At 39.8% G+C, this 19907-nt stretch overlaps 4 protein-coding genes across 4 annotated transcripts in view; all 4 read right to left on the bottom strand.

The window, feature by feature from the left end:
- Nucleotides 1–1536: 1536 nt before the first annotated feature.
- Nucleotides 1537–3529, bottom strand: LOC146305412 (uncharacterized; the record flags this gene model as incomplete). Its single annotated transcript, XM_084711626.1, has 4 exons — nucleotides 1537–2498; nucleotides 2588–2709; nucleotides 2833–2952; nucleotides 3304–3529. Coding segments are annotated over 4 exons (543 nt in total), but the record flags the coding sequence as incomplete, so codon positions are not given.
- A 202-nt stretch (nucleotides 3530–3731) lies between these two features.
- Nucleotides 3732–19907, bottom strand: part of LOC146305409 (uncharacterized) — a 28553-nt gene continuing 12377 nt past the window's right edge. Inside the window, exons 11-21 of the mRNA XM_084713089.1 lie at nucleotides 8646–8766; nucleotides 7584–7751; nucleotides 7464–7498; nucleotides 6776–6928; nucleotides 6533–6664; nucleotides 6226–6264; nucleotides 5990–6130; nucleotides 5757–5851; nucleotides 5579–5602; nucleotides 4449–4971; nucleotides 3732–4288 (exon numbers count right to left, since the gene is read on the bottom strand). Coding sequence (XP_084569215.1) covers nucleotides 3914–4288; nucleotides 4449–4971; nucleotides 5579–5602; nucleotides 5757–5851; nucleotides 5990–6130; nucleotides 6226–6264; nucleotides 6533–6664; nucleotides 6776–6928; nucleotides 7464–7498; nucleotides 7584–7751; nucleotides 8646–8766 — 1806 coding nt within the window. The 3' untranslated portion in view covers nucleotides 3732–3913. The remainder of the gene's footprint in view (nucleotides 4289–4448; nucleotides 4972–5578; nucleotides 5603–5756; nucleotides 5852–5989; nucleotides 6131–6225; nucleotides 6265–6532; nucleotides 6665–6775; nucleotides 6929–7463; nucleotides 7499–7583; nucleotides 7752–8645; nucleotides 8767–19907) is intronic.
- Nucleotides 8855–15011, bottom strand: LOC146305411 (uncharacterized). The gene is made up of 13 exons (XM_084713030.1): nucleotides 14858–15011; nucleotides 14362–14532; nucleotides 14210–14244; nucleotides 13632–13775; nucleotides 13212–13334; nucleotides 12518–12556; nucleotides 11933–12058; nucleotides 11652–11847; nucleotides 11503–11540; nucleotides 10980–11132; nucleotides 9854–9982; nucleotides 9400–9462; nucleotides 8855–8986 (listed from the first exon to the last, which is right to left on the bottom strand). The coding sequence occupies exons 1-13, from the start codon at nucleotides 14865–14867 to the stop codon at nucleotides 8855–8857; spliced, it is 1359 nt and encodes a 452-aa protein (XP_084569156.1). The 5' UTR covers nucleotides 14868–15011.
- On the bottom strand, nucleotides 15853–19879 carry LOC146305410 (uncharacterized). The gene is made up of 8 exons (XM_084713029.1): nucleotides 19858–19879; nucleotides 19219–19523; nucleotides 18463–18627; nucleotides 18199–18333; nucleotides 17803–17841; nucleotides 17053–17193; nucleotides 15992–16086; nucleotides 15853–15880 (listed from the first exon to the last, which is right to left on the bottom strand). Exons 1-8 carry the CDS (start codon nucleotides 19877–19879, stop codon nucleotides 15853–15855), a joined length of 930 nt encoding a protein of 309 aa, XP_084569155.1.

The raw sequence follows: 19907 nt of genomic DNA, 5'->3' as shown, positions 1-19907 counted from the left end.
CATACTTTCAAATAATGAGTTCATTAATATTTTCTTTATAAGTTATGTGTCCTCCCCCCGCATGGCAACATTTACAGTCATATGCACCCTGCTAATGTTAATAATCAAGTAACATAAACGCACCACAGCACTGAAGTCACTTACCAGCAAGAAGAGAAATCTCCTTCTTTGGGGTGTCAAGTTTATGTTTTTCCAGCTGCGTTACATCAACACAGCAATCAGCAATAACACCGCGGACATTTGTTCTGATATTCTGACCGTTAATGTATGACTGACCGGAGAGTTCAATATTTAGCAGCGCTGAAGGTCTAACCGGTGGTGTTAGCTAGCTGTTTGGACCGAGACACAGGCCTGAGCCCAACTGTCACTGACGTTAAGCCTGACTAGATCCAAGTTTTACGATAAAACACAAGCGACAAACCGCCAAAAGTCTGGGTTTAACGTGTGTTTCTACCGTTAAGCTCGAACTCTTCGGTAGCTGAGGAGAGCTAACGTTGCTCAACTGGTCTGCTAGCAAGTGCTAACGGCGACGGTCGTCCTCGGAGGTCCCGGTTATGAACAAAAACAACAAACACTTCGTTCAGCGCCTGTAAGGACGTGGTGTTTGCTTTCGTGTTTTTGTAACACCGTTTTTGTTACATACCTTCTGTTATTCGTGTGTATTTCCATGATTTGCTGTGCTGCTCAAGCCCATTTTCGTTTCGATATTCCAGCAGGAAGAAAGGCTCCGATTTCCGGTTTTGGTGCCTTCAGAGTAAAAGCACGGTCGTTTGAGGACAATCTGAGATCAGGATTACAGCCTGTGGCCAGTATTTAAAAAAATTTAGTCTAGAATAGAATTATACAGATTTTGTAATCCCCTTTTTGTGTTATCCTAGATTTTCCTCAAGTTTTGTTCATTTTCAAAATTTTAAGGGACCCATAACTGTCTCTTAAGAGTGAAATAATTTATCAAGCATAAGAGAATAGCTGAATTTATGGCGATTGAAGAGGAAGAAGAGACGCCAGGGGCCAGTTTTTCAAATCTTTAAATCTAGGTCACAGTTATCTGGAAAAAAAAAGAATATCCATTCTAAATTTAACAATTAACAAATAAATGTCATTTTCAATTATAACACAAAAATCCTCCAAGCTGTTGTTGTGTAAAAAGTGCAAATGTGCAACATAACTTTCACCTGCATAATAATAATAATAATAATAATAATAATAATAATAATAATAATGAGAATAATGTTGTGAATGATCTTGTGGTGTCTGGATTCTCAATTCTTTGAAAGAATAGGACAAATCCAACAAGATCAGTTTTATCTCAGATAGCAAAGGAAAAAAAATGCACTACAAAATCTGGATAGTTCTGATCCAGATTAAAAAATTTACTGGCCTCAGATGACCAGCCATTCATTTATTCATCCACCTTTCACACAAAAATAAAGCAGCACCACATGAGGACAATTTTAAAAATAACTCAACTTTATTCATCCCTCTGTTAATGAACAATGAATGAGAAGTCAGTCAACATACTGGACCCTTGGGTTAAATGAAAATATAGAAACACTTAAATTTACAGAATTTGTTGAGTTCAGTGCAGGAAACTGTCCGAACTACTAATAATACTAATACCTGTCTTAAATCAAAATCACAGACTTATTTTACATAAAAACAGATTCGCTATGATTTACTAGACATATACATTTTAATTACACAGTAAAAAATGTACCTGCTTGTACTGAAACTTAAAGCAGGTGTCATTTTTAGATGTATTTTTGCTGAATTATAGTTTACAATAGTGTTTACTCTCCAAAACTATAAACAAAAAGATTAATATTGTCATCCTGTGACAAACGTATGTACGCTGAAGTGGTTGTTTACACTCACCTGAACTTTTTAGTGTCAGATTAAATTCTACGGTTCCTTTATACAATTTTAACAAAGTAATAAGCGCCCTGAGTCAAAGGTGTGACATGTTGCATCACTGTTCAAAGCGATATTTCTTTTCACTCCTTCTACCAACAGTTTCCTCTTCTTGGTTTGTGCCATAAAGCAATCGAGCAAATTTCTTTCCAGATCTGAGCTGTAGATCAGAAGCTAAGTTTCATTCAAATTTAGTGACAAGTTCACGCCAGTTTCCAGAACACTGCACACAAAAAGGCAAATAAATGCATCAAGATAAACAACTCCAGTGTCGTGCCATTAAATCACAGCAGAGGAAGGAAATTATGTAAAAATATGTAGAAAACTTGCTGGAAATTTGGCAATTCTGTTTGTCTACAAACAGGAAACACAAGTGCAGGGTTACATTCAAGTGTCGGCAGATCAAGGCACCAAAACTGCATAGTTGGAGGAAGTCTGATTCCCAATCGAGTTTTTAAAGTTGCAGAGTTTCATCATTTTAACAAAAAAAAAATCCGTAGATGAAGTCGGGATCAATCAGAAACGGAGCCTTGAGAACTCTGAGTTGAACTTCTTGATGGTTTCTGTTTAAGCTTCTGATAATGTTTCTGGAAAAAAGAAGTGGAAGAAACACAAATGATGTCAGGCCAAGTGTGTTTTTTGTGTGTTTAAATTTTGTGTATGTGTTTGTGTGTACCTGCAGGTTGTCATGGTGTCTCTGGCTGCTGCAGTGGACGTCCTTGGCGGTGCTCTCGTTCAGGTAGAAAACAGAGCAGAGGTTACAGAAATACCCTGATTTAGGAACCACGAACTCCAGACCTGAAGAGGGAGATGGTGAAAATGAAGCGGGAGGGAAAAGTGTGACTAAACATTTGTATCTCATGTCGTTTTCAAATAAAATGGGATCATGTTGTGTGGTGTGTATGTGTGTCTGAGTCTCACCGAGGGGGTTGTTGGGTTTGAATGGCGGCAGTTTGAAGGTTGAGGCAGCGGCACGAGGAGACTGAGAACGAGATCTCTTTGCTTCGGGTCCGGCAGGCTCTCTCCTCAATTTACTCACAGCTGAAGAAGAGAAGGAAACAACAATCCATGAATCATTTTAGTCCTGACAGACACTTTTTCTTCTTTTCTCCCCACAGTGTAATACAAAAAATACAAAAATCCTAAAGGGACTCATGAAACGTGCCTGCAGCCACATCTGTTCTTGATGAATCTCGTTTGAAGACCACCACCAATCATGTTCTAAGAAATATGAAACGCACTACAGGAAGTAATAAATTGTGTCTGATTTGTTTTTGAAAACATGTTCTAATACCTTGTTAAAAGGGCTTAAACATGACTCTATACCTTGCATTAATAACAGTCCCCGTCCTCTCCATACACCCCTCAGTCCATCTTTCTTTCTGTCTGTACCTTTAATGTCCGTCCTGCTTCGTCCTTCCTTCTCCTCCTCTCCTCCCTCCACACATCCCTCCAGTGTCTGGTTCTCAGGGTTCTCAGGGTTCTCCGGCTGCAGTCCAGCAGAGGCAGCATCGACGTCGGCTCGCCTCGCTGCTTCCACCTCTGTCTTCTGGACCTCCGGCTCTTCCACCTCGTCTACGGTTACAAAGTTCACACTTTCCTCTGAAAAAGAACAAATAAATCCAAAAATACAGTTTCAGACAAACATCTACCAAGACTTTTTTTTTTTTTTTTTTTTTACAATGAATATCCTTGCAAAGGCAAAATATACTTCTGACAGCCAGCCAAGTCTCCATCAGCTATGGATGCCAGATCAAAAAAAAAAAAAAAAAACAAAACAGAAAGCTCCTCAAGGAAAAGAGAGATTTTAATAGCTGCAGCTCCAGAAAGATTTTTCTTTTCTTTTCATCGTAAGGATTGCAGACCCCTGCTCTATTCAAACAACAGCAACTGTCAGTGCTGCAGAAAAAAAGGAAAGTTTAAATCGAAAATGGAATCGTGACCCTGTAATCAAGAGTCAAACTGAATTTCAACCTGGGTTTGGAGAATTGGGACGCCCTGACTATGTACTGACAGAGTAACACATACCTGTGCCATCATCACGTTTGTGTTGAGCAGATCTCGAGGACTTCTCCCTGGTCATCTTCGCTTCCTGTTCTTTGGTAAACGTCTTCTCTTTTGTCAGTTTTTCCTCCTTGGTTGTGTTGTCAGTGTAATCCTCCTCGTCGCTCATGTTGTCCGTTGTGCTGTTTTTCTTTACTGATGTTTGTTCCCTTTCCTCCTCTGGTGTTGCGGTATCGCTCTGGGACCTGCTATGAGGTCTTGTGTCTTCCGCATCATCACCAACTTCATCCACAGTTACAAAGTCATCCATGTTGAAATAAAAATCATGACTGCTGTCTGACGAAACGATGTCCTCGAAAAAAACATCCTGCCCCTCGATGGAGAACAAAGAAAAAATTGATTAGTGATGTGCGAGTCATGAATCAATCGTTCAAGACAAGGTGAGAACATATCCATTTTAATTATCTCGCACATTAAGCCACTGACAGAAAACAGTTTGTAAATGTTGAGTGAGACGTAAAACCAGGCCTCACCTCCTTCTTCTCACTTTGGGAGCTGCTCCCTCGGGTGAGTCTGCGCTGGTGAGCTGCTGCTGTGAGGACGTTGGACATGTCTGTATTAATCTGAGGAGGTTCTGACATGTTTTCTTCAGACACTGTGGCAGAGGGGGTGGGGCTGGAGGCAGCAGGGACTGTGTTTCCACTGTCGACTGCAGAGGCAGAGGTCACATCAGCAGCGGAGACTGAAGTTGTTACTGACTCCTCTTCCCTCTTTATTTTCTCTATAACTTCATCAGGACCAACAGTTGAGTCCATGGCGATCTCAGTTCCTGGTTTTTCACCGTCCTCCGTCATTGCTACATCGCTTGCGGCGGGAGCGCTTGGTCCTTCTTTGACAGGCTCAGACATTGTGGACCCACCAGGGCCACCGGTTTGCAGAGCAGAGTTTGACCCCTGATCTGAAAGTTCAGGTCTGGCTCCGACATCGATGCTGTCTGGTCCAAAGTTTACTGACCTCTCATTAGAATCATCCAGACGCTGTTTTAGGCTCTTCAAGCTAAAATTAAAAACAGAGAAGAATTGTCAAATGACAAAGGTGCAAATGACAAATTCTTATTTATCGCCTCTCAGTTAATTGTTCAATTATCTCTGGGTTTATGACCAATATGTATCAGTGAGTGTTTCATTCTCTTTTCTCTTCCTTAAAAACCTTTAGGGCTGCGACTAAAAATGATCTTTATTATCAATAAATTGGTCCAGCCTGACTGAATTTGTTTTTTTGCTCTCTGCAGTTTCAAACCAAGAAATGCTCAGACATGCTACTTATTTTGCTCCTGATATGTCTTGGAACACATGAAAAACACCAAATGGACCAAATATTAACAAGGTTGAAAACATGATTTTCACTGGAGGGGGTCTTTAAAACATGGCTCTCAATTTTATTTTTATGCTAAAGAACGTCATTGTAGCTCTAATATTAGGATATTTTTGTTGACTCCTCTGGAACTTGTGCATGTGCACATAAATCTATCTAATGTGACCTGGGGTTACCAGCTAACCACAACCATCGTATGACAATGATCACTGTCAGGCTTTGGCAACTAAAACATGTCATGTCTCTTTCCCAACCTGACCAAGAATCAATTAGAAAGTGATATACTCACTTCTCAAAACGTAGAACTTTACTCCTGGAGAGAGAGAAAAGGAATCGGTCAGTTTAGGTGTGAGAATGGGAGATTAAAAAAATAAAAAATATATTAACACATACCAGGGCAATTTACTTTCACAAAAAAAGTGTACATGTGCAGAAACACATAATTTATACCCATAACTGTTGCATACCAAGTTTTCTGCTGTTTAGGGGAGTCCGGAGAGAAAGTTTTATATTTCTCCAACACCTGTGTTGCACCGCAGGAGTCTCTCATCTCTACGCAGATCTGTGGGAGAACGACAGTCGTGGACAAAGAGCGAAAAGAAAGAAGAGACAAAGAAAGTGACGACAAACGCAACAAACAGAGAGAACAGCGACGGGCTATGAGAATTCATTGTATGTGAAGTTTTTGTTTTTTTGGTACCCTGTTGGCAAGCGGCAGAAAGCTGACAAAGGGTGCGATGGACGCCACCACTTCCATGACCATCCTGATGATGACCGCAGACGCCTCATCTATCTCAACGCACAGCAACCGCTCCTCCAGAGACTCTGACTCTGGACTTCCCTGAAGAGCAAGAAATAATTTGCGTTAAGGCCCGGAAATCCAAAGACAGCTTCTTTCACTTGACGGAAGATTTATGTAAGTGATTGATGACTTACAGCGTTGCTCAACTCCATCAGGTTTTTGTACATCGTCTCCTGCAAAAAGATTACAGACTGTTGAAATTTCACAGTTGAGCTGCAACAACTAATCAGTTAATTGATTATTTAAGTTTGATAATTGATTAATCATTTTGAGTGATTTTTTAAAATAAAAAAGTCCAAATTATCTGATCCACTGAGTTATTTCCAATTATTAACAGTTATTAACATCATCGACAGTCATTAACCATCATTAGCGGTTATTATTGGTCACTGACAGTCCTGACAGTGTCACAGACCACAATGCGCCCTATAGTGTCCATACCTCAGTGACTGCAAACTTCATGTGCTGCACGAAGTGGACACTGAGCTTGAAGCGGTTGAGAGAAACCGGCTTTCGGATGTGCTCTCGGACAAATTCACTGCACTTATTCCAATCGTCAAAATGCACGAAGGCCTGAAGTCGAGGAGAGAAAATAGGAAAGGAAAAAGTATTAAATTCAAAACAAAGAGCTCAATTTAATTGATAAAGTTGTAATTTCAACAATGTGATTCTTCTACTCCTTACCCTCTTCTGCAGCGGTAAGACCGTCAGGGAGCGAAGGTTCTCTCTGGGGAAAGACCAGAAGACCAGCTTGGCCACGTCCTCGTGCTTGTAGTGTCCGTCTGGCAAACCGGTCAACATGATTGTGGGGGATCTGCAAAAATTACATCTGGCCTTCTAGAAAACACAACAGTCAAAGCCCAGATTTTCATTAATGTGTTGGTTCAATTTCATGTTTCATCTTTACATTTTACAAAGATATAAGGTAAGAAAATTGCAGATAAAACAGCTGATGACACCCTGCAAACCAGCTGCAGAGGCGACACTGGAACGTCCGCCCAGTGGTTCATAACGTCCCCTGGGATCACAGGTTCCAAGCTAAGGAAGGATGTAAAAGACCTGGCAGAGTAGTCAGAACCAGGGAGCTTCTGGCCCCGGGTCTGGCACCGAAAACAGAAACCACCTCAAGATGTTCCGGCATTAAAGGAGCGAAACATAAGTGAAGGATGGCTGCTGGCTAACGACCCTGCAGCTGGAACAACAGCACAGCTGGAGGTGCGTCATGCAGAAATGCCTCAGAGGAAGACCCACCTGTGCTTACAGCCATGTCTAGACCAGCTCTATATGAAAAGTGCACTGAGGCTGAATTGAAATCGAATTGTTTTTAGATTAACAGCATTTAGTGCAAAAAAAAGAGAGGACATTAGCTTACCTCGATGTCGTCCACTTCTCTCACTGTCAGGTAATCTTGGAGTTAAAAATGAACACAGGTAAATATTGTAATTTTGGCTGTATCAAACTCATAATAATAATGAAAGAAAACTTCTCTTACTCGGTATGATGAACCAAGGAGACATGGTTGGGAAAAGAAAGGGACTTGTTCTCATTGTGACCCAAAATGGTCCAACGCTGCCCTGTGGAATGCTCATGTTTTTTGGGACAGTTGCACCGGCGACAGCGTCGTCGCTGTCTGGCAGAACGTTCTCTGGAAGTCTTGGTGCTGCACAAACAAATTAAAAAAAGCAAAGTGTCAAATGTTACCAGATCCAAAAACTGGCTGTCCAGTGTGTTTCTCCAACAAGAGTCTGTGGATGAAGGTTGTTCGGCGAGAAGACAACATTAAACAAGTTGAAGAGCAACTTTGGAGTTTTTTTTTCAGTGACACAGATTTAGTAAAGAGAACTCGAAGTTCTCCCCCTAAATCTCCCTCTAGTTGTCCATACAGCGGTGGTTACCGTTTTTCTGGCAGGCCTCCCTTCCTCAATCCCACATTTTTTAATCAATGATTAATAATGACAGGGGAAGCAACTGATATAAAGGGATTAGTGTTGAAATTTAGTGAAATAAAAGTTAACGTGACAGCATCAAAATGTTGTTTGAAAGATTTTCACTATTTTTTACCAACTGATTGGAGCTTAAGGGAACATTTTTATATTTCTTTTTACACTTTTATTCAACAGTTAGGGTTGGGTTTGGGTTGGTTTTATTTATGTAAATCTGTTTTCTAAATTTGTTATGTGTTTAGGACTTGTATATATTTAACAATACTTTATATCATTAATAGTTAAAATATTGTTCAATTTCAAGTTCAAATTTGTCTTAGGAATGAAAAAAACTGATCGTTCCTGTAAACGACCATCATTTAGTGTTATTTTTGACTTGTCTAATAACATTTTATTACATTATGTCAGTTTCCGAGCTCCACAGACGTCTTCAAATTACTTGTTTTGTTCAAACCAACAGTCCAAAAACCCCAGACGATTGAACACAAGATGACATGAAATGGATAAAGGCAGTAAATTGGTGAAGCAGGAAATATATTATTGGCCGATATATACAATAAATTAAACCCTTCTAATGTGAATATTCTTTACATTTTCTAAAACAAACTTACGGATCGAGTCACAGAGGCCGTACAGTCGCCTGTGGACTTCGTATCCAGGGGCCTTTTTCAGGAGACTGAACCAAACTCCGATCCGATCGGCGTCAGAAACAGTTTCAAATTCTATCAATACCTGGAACACACAAGCGCACACACACGTGACAGGTGAGACTAACTTCTTTTTTAAAATCACTTAAACTCACATGCTTGCAGGTGTGTGTTTATACCTTGTTGAGGAGAGGCAGGTAGTCCCTTACTGAACCGATTTTTTTCAAAGCTTCTCTGAGGTCTCTGACTTCGCTCGGCGAAATGTTTGTGATGAAGACCGTTTTCCATCCGTCCTTTTCCACAGACTGCATCAAGAAGCGAACGTGAAAACCACAGCATTAACAAGAGGACAGAGGGACACAACCACGCTGCACTGTTGCAATAAAAGGACTTTGCAGTTAAATCACATTAAATCTAGATTTTGGTGAGAAAAACGCAGGAGTTAAGATGTTCCCTCAAATATGATCCCAGATGAGAGGCGGTGATATTATTAGGCAAACACACAAATTATGTTAACAACTTAAAACTCAAAGCATAACTTGGAAAATGGAGATGGATTAGTTTTACCGACAAAATGTAAAGCAGTTTACAAAAGAGAGAGAGAGAGTGAGTGTGTGTGCGTGTGTGTGTGTGTGAGTGTGTGCGTGTGTGTGTGCGTGTGTGTGTGTGTGTGTGTGTGTGTGTGTGTGTGTGTGTGTGTGTGTGTGTGTGTGTGTGCGCGTGTGTGTGTGTGTGTACTTACAGAGTTCATCAGGCTCTTCAGTGATTTTAAAAACCAAAACTAAAACAGAAACATTAGAGCAGAAAGTTAAAATACCAGACTCGGCTAATGTCAGTACACTGTAGACTTAAATATTAAAATCTTGTGTGAATCTGAATCAGATTACAAAAATACACCTCAAACAAACATTCTGTATTTTAAGGGTTTATTGTTCTAAAAACTCAGAATTTCCTCGCTGTTTTCTCTTTTCTTTATCTGATCATCAACAAGGACCTTGAGGACATACAGTCTGGTTGAATATCAGTTTTAACTAATCTGCTCCTTTTGATAAATATGCATGATTTTCTCTGAAAAAAAAAATAATCAGGTTTTCTATTTTCTGAAGTCTTGAATATACTGAACTGAATTTATAAAAACCCGTTAGTAAAAGCAGTATGATTTGCGTGCTTACCGGCCGCATTGTAATGCCTTGGATTACTTTGTGGAAACAAAGTCTCGACCCTTGGAAATAAATGCCGCTTGTTGTGGAGATGTGTATTATGTTCTGTACGTTCTCCTGTGTGGGCATCTTGATGAAGGCCTGAGAAGAAAACCAGAAACAAAAAGTGTATGACTACTTTTATTGACTTGTTCGAGGTACTTTTTCAACAGCACTTTACATCTTTCAGTGGGGTTAAAAATCAACAAATAATCTAAAATTAATTATATAATCAATTTATTAAAAAAAAAAAAAAAAGATTGGGAAATTTAATATTTATATCTACAGGTGACTGGAAATCTGATACAGAATTTAGATGTTTTTCAGATGCTGAGCACCACAACACTCAAAAGACGACGAGGAAATCTGGATCATATTTTATGGAGAAAATATTTTCTGGTTTTCCCTTTGATGACTTCCGGCTGCTCTGTGATTTAACTATGAAAATCTGTTATTACTTCTTCTGTTATTGATGCAGCTGTAATATTATTTGTTGTTAAAAGAAGTTAGCCGTACAGCTAACACTGGCAGTCCTATTAGCTAATGGCACTGGTGGACTCGGCTGATACTGGAGGCTTGCAGTGTTGCGAGCGCACCGGGAGGCAGAGGCATTTATGAGCGGGGCAGGGAGCAGCACAAGAATGGGTACCAGGTAACATTAGCTGCACAGCTAACCGTACGAGCAACAACAACTAGTAACAGCTAGAGCTATCTGTCAATCAGGAAACTCGACGACATCAGAGGGAAAAACATAAATATGATCCCATTTGTGTTTTTTGTCCTCTGAAAATTAAATGTAGATGATGTTGAAACAAGTGGACGAAAGCCGTGTGGTCATGATGTGCAGCTAAATCAATGCTCTTGAGATGCCTCATCCAGCCTTTGGCTACTTCTCCCAAAACACACGGAGGCTTGCACCTCATTTTGTTGCATAGCTCATCTTGAATTTAGAAAAAGAAACAAGGCATCACAATGACACAACATGAAAACAACTACAAACACCAGTGTCAGAATCAGTCCCTCTCATTAAAAAATAAAAAGCAACAGCAGAAACAAAGGATCAATAAACCAAACTGATGATTTATGAGCTGGTGCCTACCATGCCTGCCTGAGGAGCAACATAGATGGTATCATTTTGATACTGAAACCCAAATGGCATGAGCAGTTTGGCGATGTCTTCCTCTGTGTAGCAGCCATCGTAGAAACTCGGCAGTCCAGTTATGAGCAGCTGCTTCTTGCCAAGTGTCAACAGCTGAAAAAACAATATGGGGGAAAAAAAGGACGGGAGGGATAATAATCAGGGGCAGCAGTGGTTTAAGTTGGTCATTAAAGACGGCAAGACAAGTGCACGCATTAACAGCATTTACACCTTTGTGTCAACTCTTTGTTCGTTGTACGTTATCTTCAACACAATATTAGCTGCAACTGTTAATCTGGAATTGGTTAAAACAAGGTTCCTGCAGTGTGAGTTTGGGTTAGCTTGGGTTTTAAAATTTTAAATTTACATCTTTGGACTATTTGCACACAGTATTTTTTTGAGCATTTAACAACTTTCAGTCTTTTGATGCCCCTCTCACAACTTTTTTGATGTTCCTTCACACAAGTAATTTGATGAAACCTACTTTTTTGTTCCCCTTTGATGAGAAGCACATGGCGCCCACTGTGAAAGAGACACAAAGAAAATGTTCTGTTTGTTTTTCTGAAGAGAGATAGAGAAACACTTTACAGACCTTTGTGACAGATGAGCTCGGTCTCGTTCTTGGATTTTTACCTATTCTGTCTTGATCCAGGTGCGTCTCCTCCAGCTCCGGGGTGACTGCAGTCAAAGGTGGCGTGGACGCTGTCGACAGCCGCTTGCGTCCACGTCCCCTCAGCCTGTAGACTTCGCATCCAGGGGCTCGTTCCAGGCGACCGTACCAAACTCCAAACTGATCAGCATCGTGAACAGACTCGAATTCTAAGAACACCTGAAACACACGAGGACGCCAACGATCAAACATGACACAGAGGACTAACAGGAAGTCTTTATTGAAGCCATTTGTGTGTTTATACCTTGTTGACGAGAGGGAGGAAGTGCCTGACGGAGCAGACTTTTTTCAAAGCTTCTCTGAGGTCTCTGGTCTCGCTTGGTGAAATGTTAGTGATGAAGACTATTCTTGGTTCATTATCTTCCACAGGCTGCATCACAAAACACCAAAAGGTTAACAAGAGGACACTCAGATACGCACAGGTGGATCATTTGCACGGTTATCTGACATGTTGGTACAGATGAAGTAGGAAAAATTTAAGATAAGAACACAAAAATATTCTTGCGTGAGGCTCAGTATCTTAATTGGAGTTTCCTGTCTTCCTTTACTGTTTCATTTCATTGTTGATAGTTTCCAGCTTTAATCACGTTAAATATATTTTGTCGAGACAAACCCAGGAATTAAAATGTCTTCTCAAATCTGAACTGAGACAAGGGGGGAAGGTTGGGCGTTTTCACTTTACAGTGTATCTGTTGCGCAAAGTGGCGTTTACAACTTATTTTAAAGTCGTAGTATAATGTGGAAAATGAGGAGTGGATTACTTTAGCAGAAAAAATTAAAAGCAACTTGCAAATGAAGAATTAAATGTGGGTGTGTGTGTATTACTTACAGACTTCAGCAGATTCATCAGTGACTTGTAAAACCCGATCTAAAACAGACACATCAGAAAATGTGGCGTTAAAATACAAAGAAACTTTTCCACAAGTCCCCAGACTCACCTAACGTCAATACGCTCCAAACTTTGTATTTCTTTTATATATTGCTATTATTGGAGTGTGTCAGGTCAGTCTATAAAACGACTAAATGGTCTCAGATATTCATGTTTTTGTATTAAGACAACCTGGACATTTTACATCAGTTTTACTCTGACAATTTAGATCAATGAGAATATTTTACACTGCAGCAAGAAGCAAACTTGCATCTGGACAGTTCAGTTCATCACGACGAACAATAATGCAGTGCAGTGACAAAAAATTCACGGAGACAGAGACTTTACTCTGCAGAGAGAGTTGTAGAGTTGTGCAGTAACATCAAGATTCACGATTAAAAGAAGTTTTTGTATCACACTAACGCTTCACACATTCCCTCTGTCTGCTGCCTTTCTCTCCTCCCTCGGGATTATGACTGAAGGCAGTTTGAGACATTCTGGAGAAAGACAGCTGACATTTCAACACAACAACCAAACAAACTTCAGTGCTCCTTCAGAAGCTCTGGCCCTTAATTTGTGAACGTACACTGCCAAAGAAACAACAGTAACAACTGAACAATATGGCAGAATCACACAGTTTACTGTAGGTGCTTACCGGTGTTTTTCCAAAGCAGCAGGTTGATGGATGTAGCCGAACTCTAGTCCCCTTCAAAAAAAAATGCTTCCGAACACGTAAAAGTTTGCAAAGAGAGTCTGACGTTGGCATCCGGATGAAGGCCTGAGAGAAAAACCAGAAACAAAAATGTATTAGTACTTCTATTTACTTGTTTCACGTATTTTTACAATAGCATTTTATACCTCTCAATGTGGTTAGAATTAGTGTCATATAGGCAGCAATAGTGTATACAACCCAAATCTCATTTAACTGATCCAAAGGATGTTCAGGAATGATTTTACAAATTCATTTATTCTGCAACACAAAAAAAAAACACTAAACCAACAATCAGTCCCTCTGATCAGAGACAAAATGCGGCATCAGACACACAGGATCAATAAATCACAACACAGCGCCTACCATACATTTCTGCGGGACAATATATATGCTGTCATCGTCATATTGAAACCCAAATGGCATGAGCAGTTTGGCGACCTCCTCCTCTGTGTAGCTGCCATCGCGAAATGGCGGCAGTCTGATTATGATCAACTGGCTGTTATTATACTGAAGATAATGGAAGGACAGAGAGAACAGGGGATAACAATAATAAGGAGCAGCAATGGTTTCAGACAGAATATTTAATTATCATTAAGAGAAGCATTTATAAATCTTATAAACTCTTTGTTTTATTATCAGCATAACTGATGCTTCATTAAGCCTCATTGTCCAATCATAGCTTAGCAAATGTAACTAGAGGTGTAACCGTTTAACACAAGCTGCCAACGTTAGCATGTCTGGGTTATTTAAAGGCTTTTGTACAATATAATGTTCCAAAACCATTTATTAAGGATGTTTTAATGCCTGTTTGTGTATCACTTGAGGGCAAAGTGGAGGTAGGTTTCATTCTCATGTTAAAGACAAACCTCCTAGTTTCTAATTTTAAGAAAACTACATTTGTAAATACTACTAAAAACTTCATACAAGTTAATTTGACTTACGCTTTTTGGAGAGCATTTTGTCAACTTGCAGTCCGCTGTGAAAGACAGAAAAAGAAAATGAAAAAAGAAAAAGAAGAGAACCGCTGGCAGAATTACCATCACATACAGACTTTGTGACAGATAAACTCAATTCCCTCTCTTGTATTTATTACCGATTTTCATTAGATTCAGGTGTTTTTCTATCATTTCCTCGGTAGTCGGACGTGCGGTTGAAGACGGCGTGGGCGCTGCTGGTAGCTGCTCGCTCGCTCCTGTGGCCGTAGGTTGAGATGCGTCGGATGCATCCGTGGCTGATGCCGCATCCCTCTGCGTCTTCACCGGATCTTCAAAATATCAAATTAGTTTATGATTAATATCATTATTTTGAAAGATCTTCATCTTTCCATCCTCATTTACAGACAGCAGCTGGATCCAAATCAACAATAAAGTGTAAGTGTAAGTAAAGACGGCGCTGCAGTGCAAACAACCACGGCTGACTGTAAACAAAACCCAGCTAAGATGAAGGTATGACCTAATGTTGCATCTAGAGTTTTATATTTATGTTAGTGACCGCTCTACCCCCTTTACCTCTACCTTCTCTACATCTTCATCTGCCTTCAGACAAACAGGAACTGGAGTCCACAGAGATCTCACTTCCTGGTTTCTTACCGTCCTCCATTGCTATGTTGCTTGTGAAGGAAGCACTTTGTCCTGCTGCATTCCCAGCTGGGGGTTTGACCCAAACGTTGTCCAGTTCAACGTTCTCACCAGCATCTTGCAGACGCTGTTTTAGGCTCTTCGGGCTAAAATTAAAAGGAGGAAAGGACCGTCAGATGCAGGTGAAGGCAGGCAGACTGCATGCAGCACGTTGTTAAAGAATGCTGACAGATTTCTAAGTTCTCATCCCCGAGTTAACTGTTCAGTTATCTCCTGGTTTCTCACAACATACAGCATCTGTCTGTGAGTTCAGTGTTTCTGGATCAGATTCCCTCTCTTTTTCTCTTCCTGTAAAGCCTTTAGGACTGCAACTAACTGACTTTCATGATAAATTAATCTGGAGACCATTTCCTCCATAAATCAAGAATTTTTTGGGGTTTATAAAATAGTGAAAAACGCATTGTTGGCATCATAAAATGAACAGAAACCAAACTCACTTAATGATTTAAAGACAAAACATGAGAAAATCCTCACATTGGAGAAGCTGCAACCAGAGAAAGTTTTTGAGTTTGTGCTTGAATATTTGTTTAAATGACTAATTGACTCATTGCACAAGGACAAAATTATATCCAATAAAATATGACCGAGGGTCGCACCCTAATCCTGGTTATTGTAGAAAATTGCACTTTGCCTTGATTTGGCAGCTACAATAAAACATGTTTCGCCTCTGCCTTTCATTACAGAAGCCCCTTTCTCACATTTTTTTCCATGCAGTGTGTCATACTTCATTCCTGTTTGAGCCTACATGAATATATTTTACCAGTTAAGCTCGTGTTTTTCACAAAGGCAAAGAAATTAAGGTATCACACCTTGATAAACCATACAGAGAGTTGAAGCATTTCCAACATGTGAGCATACGTCAAATTCTGGCAAAATCCCGACCTAATTCTCAGGACACTGTTTGGAGTTCACAGGTGAAAACTCATCTTAAAGCTGAAGTGATATACTCACGTTTCAAAATGTCCAACTTTACTCCTGGAGAGAGAAAAAGACAGTTTTGGTGTGAGGATGGGATGGATGTGAATAATAATGAAACTACTTTATCCCCATTTCATATCCCCGTCTGTTCGAAAGACACACACATACCAAGCTAGAAGCTTCCCGGGAGAGTCCGGTGAGAAAGCTTTGTGTTTCTCCAGCACCTGCGTCACGCTGCTGGAGTCGGCCATCTCAAAGCAGATCTGAGGGGGAGCGACGGTCGGGGACAAAGAGAGCGAGAAGACAGAGAAGAGAAGAAGGAAGAGACGAGAGGAAAGCAACAAATACAGAGAACAGCAACAACATTACAATCCATTTTATGTTAAGTTACAGTTTACCCAAGAAAAATGGTTGCACTGTATGTGGAACCAGTTTTCTTATATATGACAGAGAAAATCAAAACACAGCTGGATTTCTTGGGGTTTAAAAAAAACATAAAATTTTTGACAAGTCAATTAAATCTGCAGGATGCGATCGTGTCGGTTGATTTGTGTGAAAATCAATAAGCAACAATTTAGATGACTGATTAATTAAGTCAATCAAATTAAATCCTGATTTTGGCTTCTGAACGGCTGCTGTTTACCAGAACATCTTCAGTCTGTGGGACATTTAATCAGCAGGAATTTACAATAATGTGCTTTTTTTTTTATATATTTTATAGACAAAATGATTCATTCATTCGATCAATTAGTTGCAGGACAATTTATGTTTCTGATACTGATACCTGTGTAACATCTTTAACAAGAACAGATAGAAGTGTTTCCCTGCAACGTCAACCAGGACTTGCAAACCAAACTCAGAATCAAGACTTACAGAACTTTTATACCAAATAGAATTAAAATTAATACATTTTTCATCGTTACACTGATCAAAGAATAACAGAAAACAGCAAAGGCAATAATATTTACAATTATTAATTAAGAAGATGCATTTATTTACATTTATATCACACTGTTGTCAGTACACACCTGCTGTACATGACAATAATTCATAGAAATATCATGAATCAATTTCCATGACCAGGGTTTCTATAAGCAGCAGAAAATTGATAAATGACTAGAAAAACATTGCAATAAACCACAAGCACATATAATTAACAGCTATGACTTATGTTGCTGTCTAAAGAAGTAAAGAAAGAAAGTGCAGCGCAGGTGTTTGTGTTCTCGTACCCTGTTGGCGAGCGGCAGGACGTTGACAAAGGGCGCGATGGACGACACCGCTTCCATAACGGTCCTGATGACGTCCAGAGACACCTCAGAAATCTGGACACACAGCAAACGCTCCTCCAGAGACTCTGGTTCTTGAACTACCTGAAGAGTAAGAAATAGTTGGTGCTGAGGCCCAGAGACCCAAAGATCGCTGATTTCAACTGACAAAAGATGTACAGAGGAAAAAAAGTCATATAATTGGTCATTTCAGTATCGAAATTGTAAACTGTAAGTTCAATAATTTAATATAAAATTATTTATTGCCACAATGCACACAGAGATATGCCAACATTTTACATATAGTCAAGTTCAGGTCGGTAGTCAGCGAGCATCCAGGGACAGACATGCATCAGTCTGTAGAGCCACATAAGCCTTTTACTGTGTTTTCAGAATATATCTCCCAGGTTTATAATCTGTGTTTTATGCATATAAAATTAGCGCAAGAATTCTCGAGTTCTGGCCAAAAACAGAGATCACAGTGACCCTCAAAATCTTATCAGTTCATCTGTTCATGTGCCAAATGTGAAGAGGTCACAGTGACGGACAAATCCAATAAGCATCTGTGCCAAATTTGAGGAGATTCTTCTCCACATTATAATGACATTCAACATATACTATTTATATCACAATTATTAGAAATTCTATGTTTTATATATTTCTATGTATAAATAAACAAACAAGTAAACAATATATAAATGATTGATGACTTACAACATTGCTCAACTTCATCAGAGTTTTGAACATCATCTCCTGCAAAAAAAAAAAATAAAAATAAGCCATGGTTTGTAAAAGATGCGGTCTAAACAAATTTTAAATGATATCGGCATTTTTTTTTAAACATTTTGTTTCATGCCAACATTTTTTGCGTCCATACATTCTGTCTTTCTGTGCTTGTCTATGGAGATGTCTAACAAAATCAGTTTATCTGTTATTTCATTCTGAATTTTCTACAGAAAAAAAGGATTATTTGCAGTTTAAACTGATTATAACATAATAGACAGAAGTTCTTCTCTGAAAGTTCTGAAAAGTTGATTCTTCTATCCCATCCTGAATCTGACAGTGTCACAGTCCAAAGTGCACCCTTTGCTATTTTTCCTGTGTCCATACCTCGCTGGATAAAAGCTTCATGTGATCCAAGACGAAGTGGAAACGGAGCCTGCTGCCGTTCATCCAAACTTCATCTGCGATTTTATCTCGGACAAAATCGAAGCACGTCGTCCAATCGGCAAAATGCACAAAGGCCTGTAGGTGAAGAGAGGAAATGGGAAAGGAGAAATAATTAAACTTAAACAACGCGGCTCCATTTAACAAATACAATTGCAATTACAATGATGTTTGTGACTGTAACAGTCTTCAGTTTGTACTGGTTACCCTCCTCTGCAGCGGTAAGACCATCACGTTGTAGTACAGGGAGTGAAGGTTCTGTTTAGGGACGTAATCCCAGACCAGCTTTGCCACGTCATCATGCCTGTAGTTTTCCCCTGGCAAACCCATCACCATGACAGTGGTAAACCTGGAACCATGAACTCTGGCCTCCTAGAAAATATTCAAAGATTAATATTTCTGTGTTGTTGTCTGATGGTACAGTAAATACATCCTTCTATGACCAATACTTCTATGTTTCCAGATGGCAGCAGGGTGAGCAGGCTGTCGCTTAGTAAAGCAGTTTCCAGTCTTACTCTGGCAGTGATTTTTAAGCTTCCTGGTCACCGGACTGAAAGGCAGGTTTTCTCAGCTCTAGCTAGTGACGTCAGCTCTCTGTTCATGCAGGCACTGTGATTTTGGGGTGATTTTAGAGCAGCTGTGGCTTCATAGCTTCATCGTTTGACCCTTTTTATCAGCTCAGTGCAGGCTGTTTGCCCGTTTTTGTTTGCCCGTTTCACGATAATTAGAGTTCAAATTAATGGTGAATGTTTTCTGAATGAGTTCAAGAAATCGTAGAAGGCGTCGATGTTTACAACAGTTAAACTGAGCAGGAGTCTGGTAGACTGTGAGACGAGCAATCACTGAGCTCAAAGTGTAGAGTGTGTATATTTATACAAGCAGAAATCACGTGAGCTGTGAACAGCTAATGAGCTGCTGGTCAAAGTTAAAAACAGAAAAGCAAGTAAACAGTGTAGTTCTTACCTCAATGTCCATCTTCACCGACACTGTCAGGGAGTTGAAAAGGAACACAGATAAACACAAGTCTGTTAAACGTCTTGAACACGGCAGGATCGGACTCGTCACAATGACAATGTAAGAAAAACTGACTCTCTCACCCGGGTGGGTGATCCACTGGGACAGGACGGGGAACAGGAAGGGGCTGGTTCTCATGATGATCCAATGCGGTCCCCTGCTGCCCCATGGAACGGACTGTTTTAGCGGCAGGACAGTTGCCCCGGCAACAGCATCCTTGCTGTCTGGGAGAGCTTTCTCAGGAAGCTGCGGTGCTGCACAAACAAAAAAGTGTCATGTTTGATTATATTTCATATATTTATGAAATAAATATATTTTTCCCACTGGAGATAAAAGGAAGATGTTAGCAGCTATTAGTGTAAAAGGGGCTTTACACATATCATAACTTAAACCTGTACCATAACTGCACTGTAAAAATACCTCCTGTGTATAAAGCCACTTGTATAAAACTATAAAATATATAAAATTTGTTAATATTTTTCCAAACTGATAAACAAAACATTTTAGATCTTACATTTTATGTAACAGCTGCACGGTATTCTGAGCCTGTGGATTTCGTATCCAGGGGGTTGTTTCAGGAGACTGTACCAAACTCCGAGCCGATCAGCATCATGAATGGACTCAAATTCTATAAATAC

The sequence above is a fragment of the Lutjanus erythropterus genome, chromosome 23 (assembly GCF_056507025.1).
Source record: "Lutjanus erythropterus isolate fLutEry1 chromosome 23, fLutEry1.hap2, whole genome shotgun sequence".
Taxonomy (NCBI): Eukaryota; Metazoa; Chordata; class Actinopteri; order Lutjaniformes; family Lutjanidae; genus Lutjanus; species Lutjanus erythropterus.
This window is presented reverse-complemented; position numbering and strand designations above follow the sequence as displayed.

Excerpts from the sequence above, each read along its gene's own strand:
- LOC146305411 (XM_084713030.1), bottom strand. Across the intron at positions 14,245-14,361 it reads CCTGAATCTAATGAAAATCG|CGGACTGCAAGTTGACAAAA; the intron begins GTAATAAATACA and ends TGTCTTTCACAG. Across the intron at positions 12,557-13,211 it reads GCTGCTTTGGAAAAACACCG|ATCGGGTTTTACAAGTCACT; the intron begins GTAAGCACCTAC and ends TGTCTGTTTTAG.
- LOC146305410 (XM_084713029.1), bottom strand. The coding sequence starts at position 19,879 with ATGCTGATCGGCTCGGAGTTTG. Across the intron at positions 19,524-19,857 it reads GCTGATCGGCTCGGAGTTTG|CACCGCAGCTTCCTGAGAAA; the intron begins GTACAGTCTCCT and ends TTGTTTGTGCAG. Across the intron at positions 16,087-17,052 it reads TCCTGCCGCTCGCCAACAGG|ATCTGCTTTGAGATGGCCGA; the intron begins GTACGAGAACAC and ends GCTCCCCCTCAG.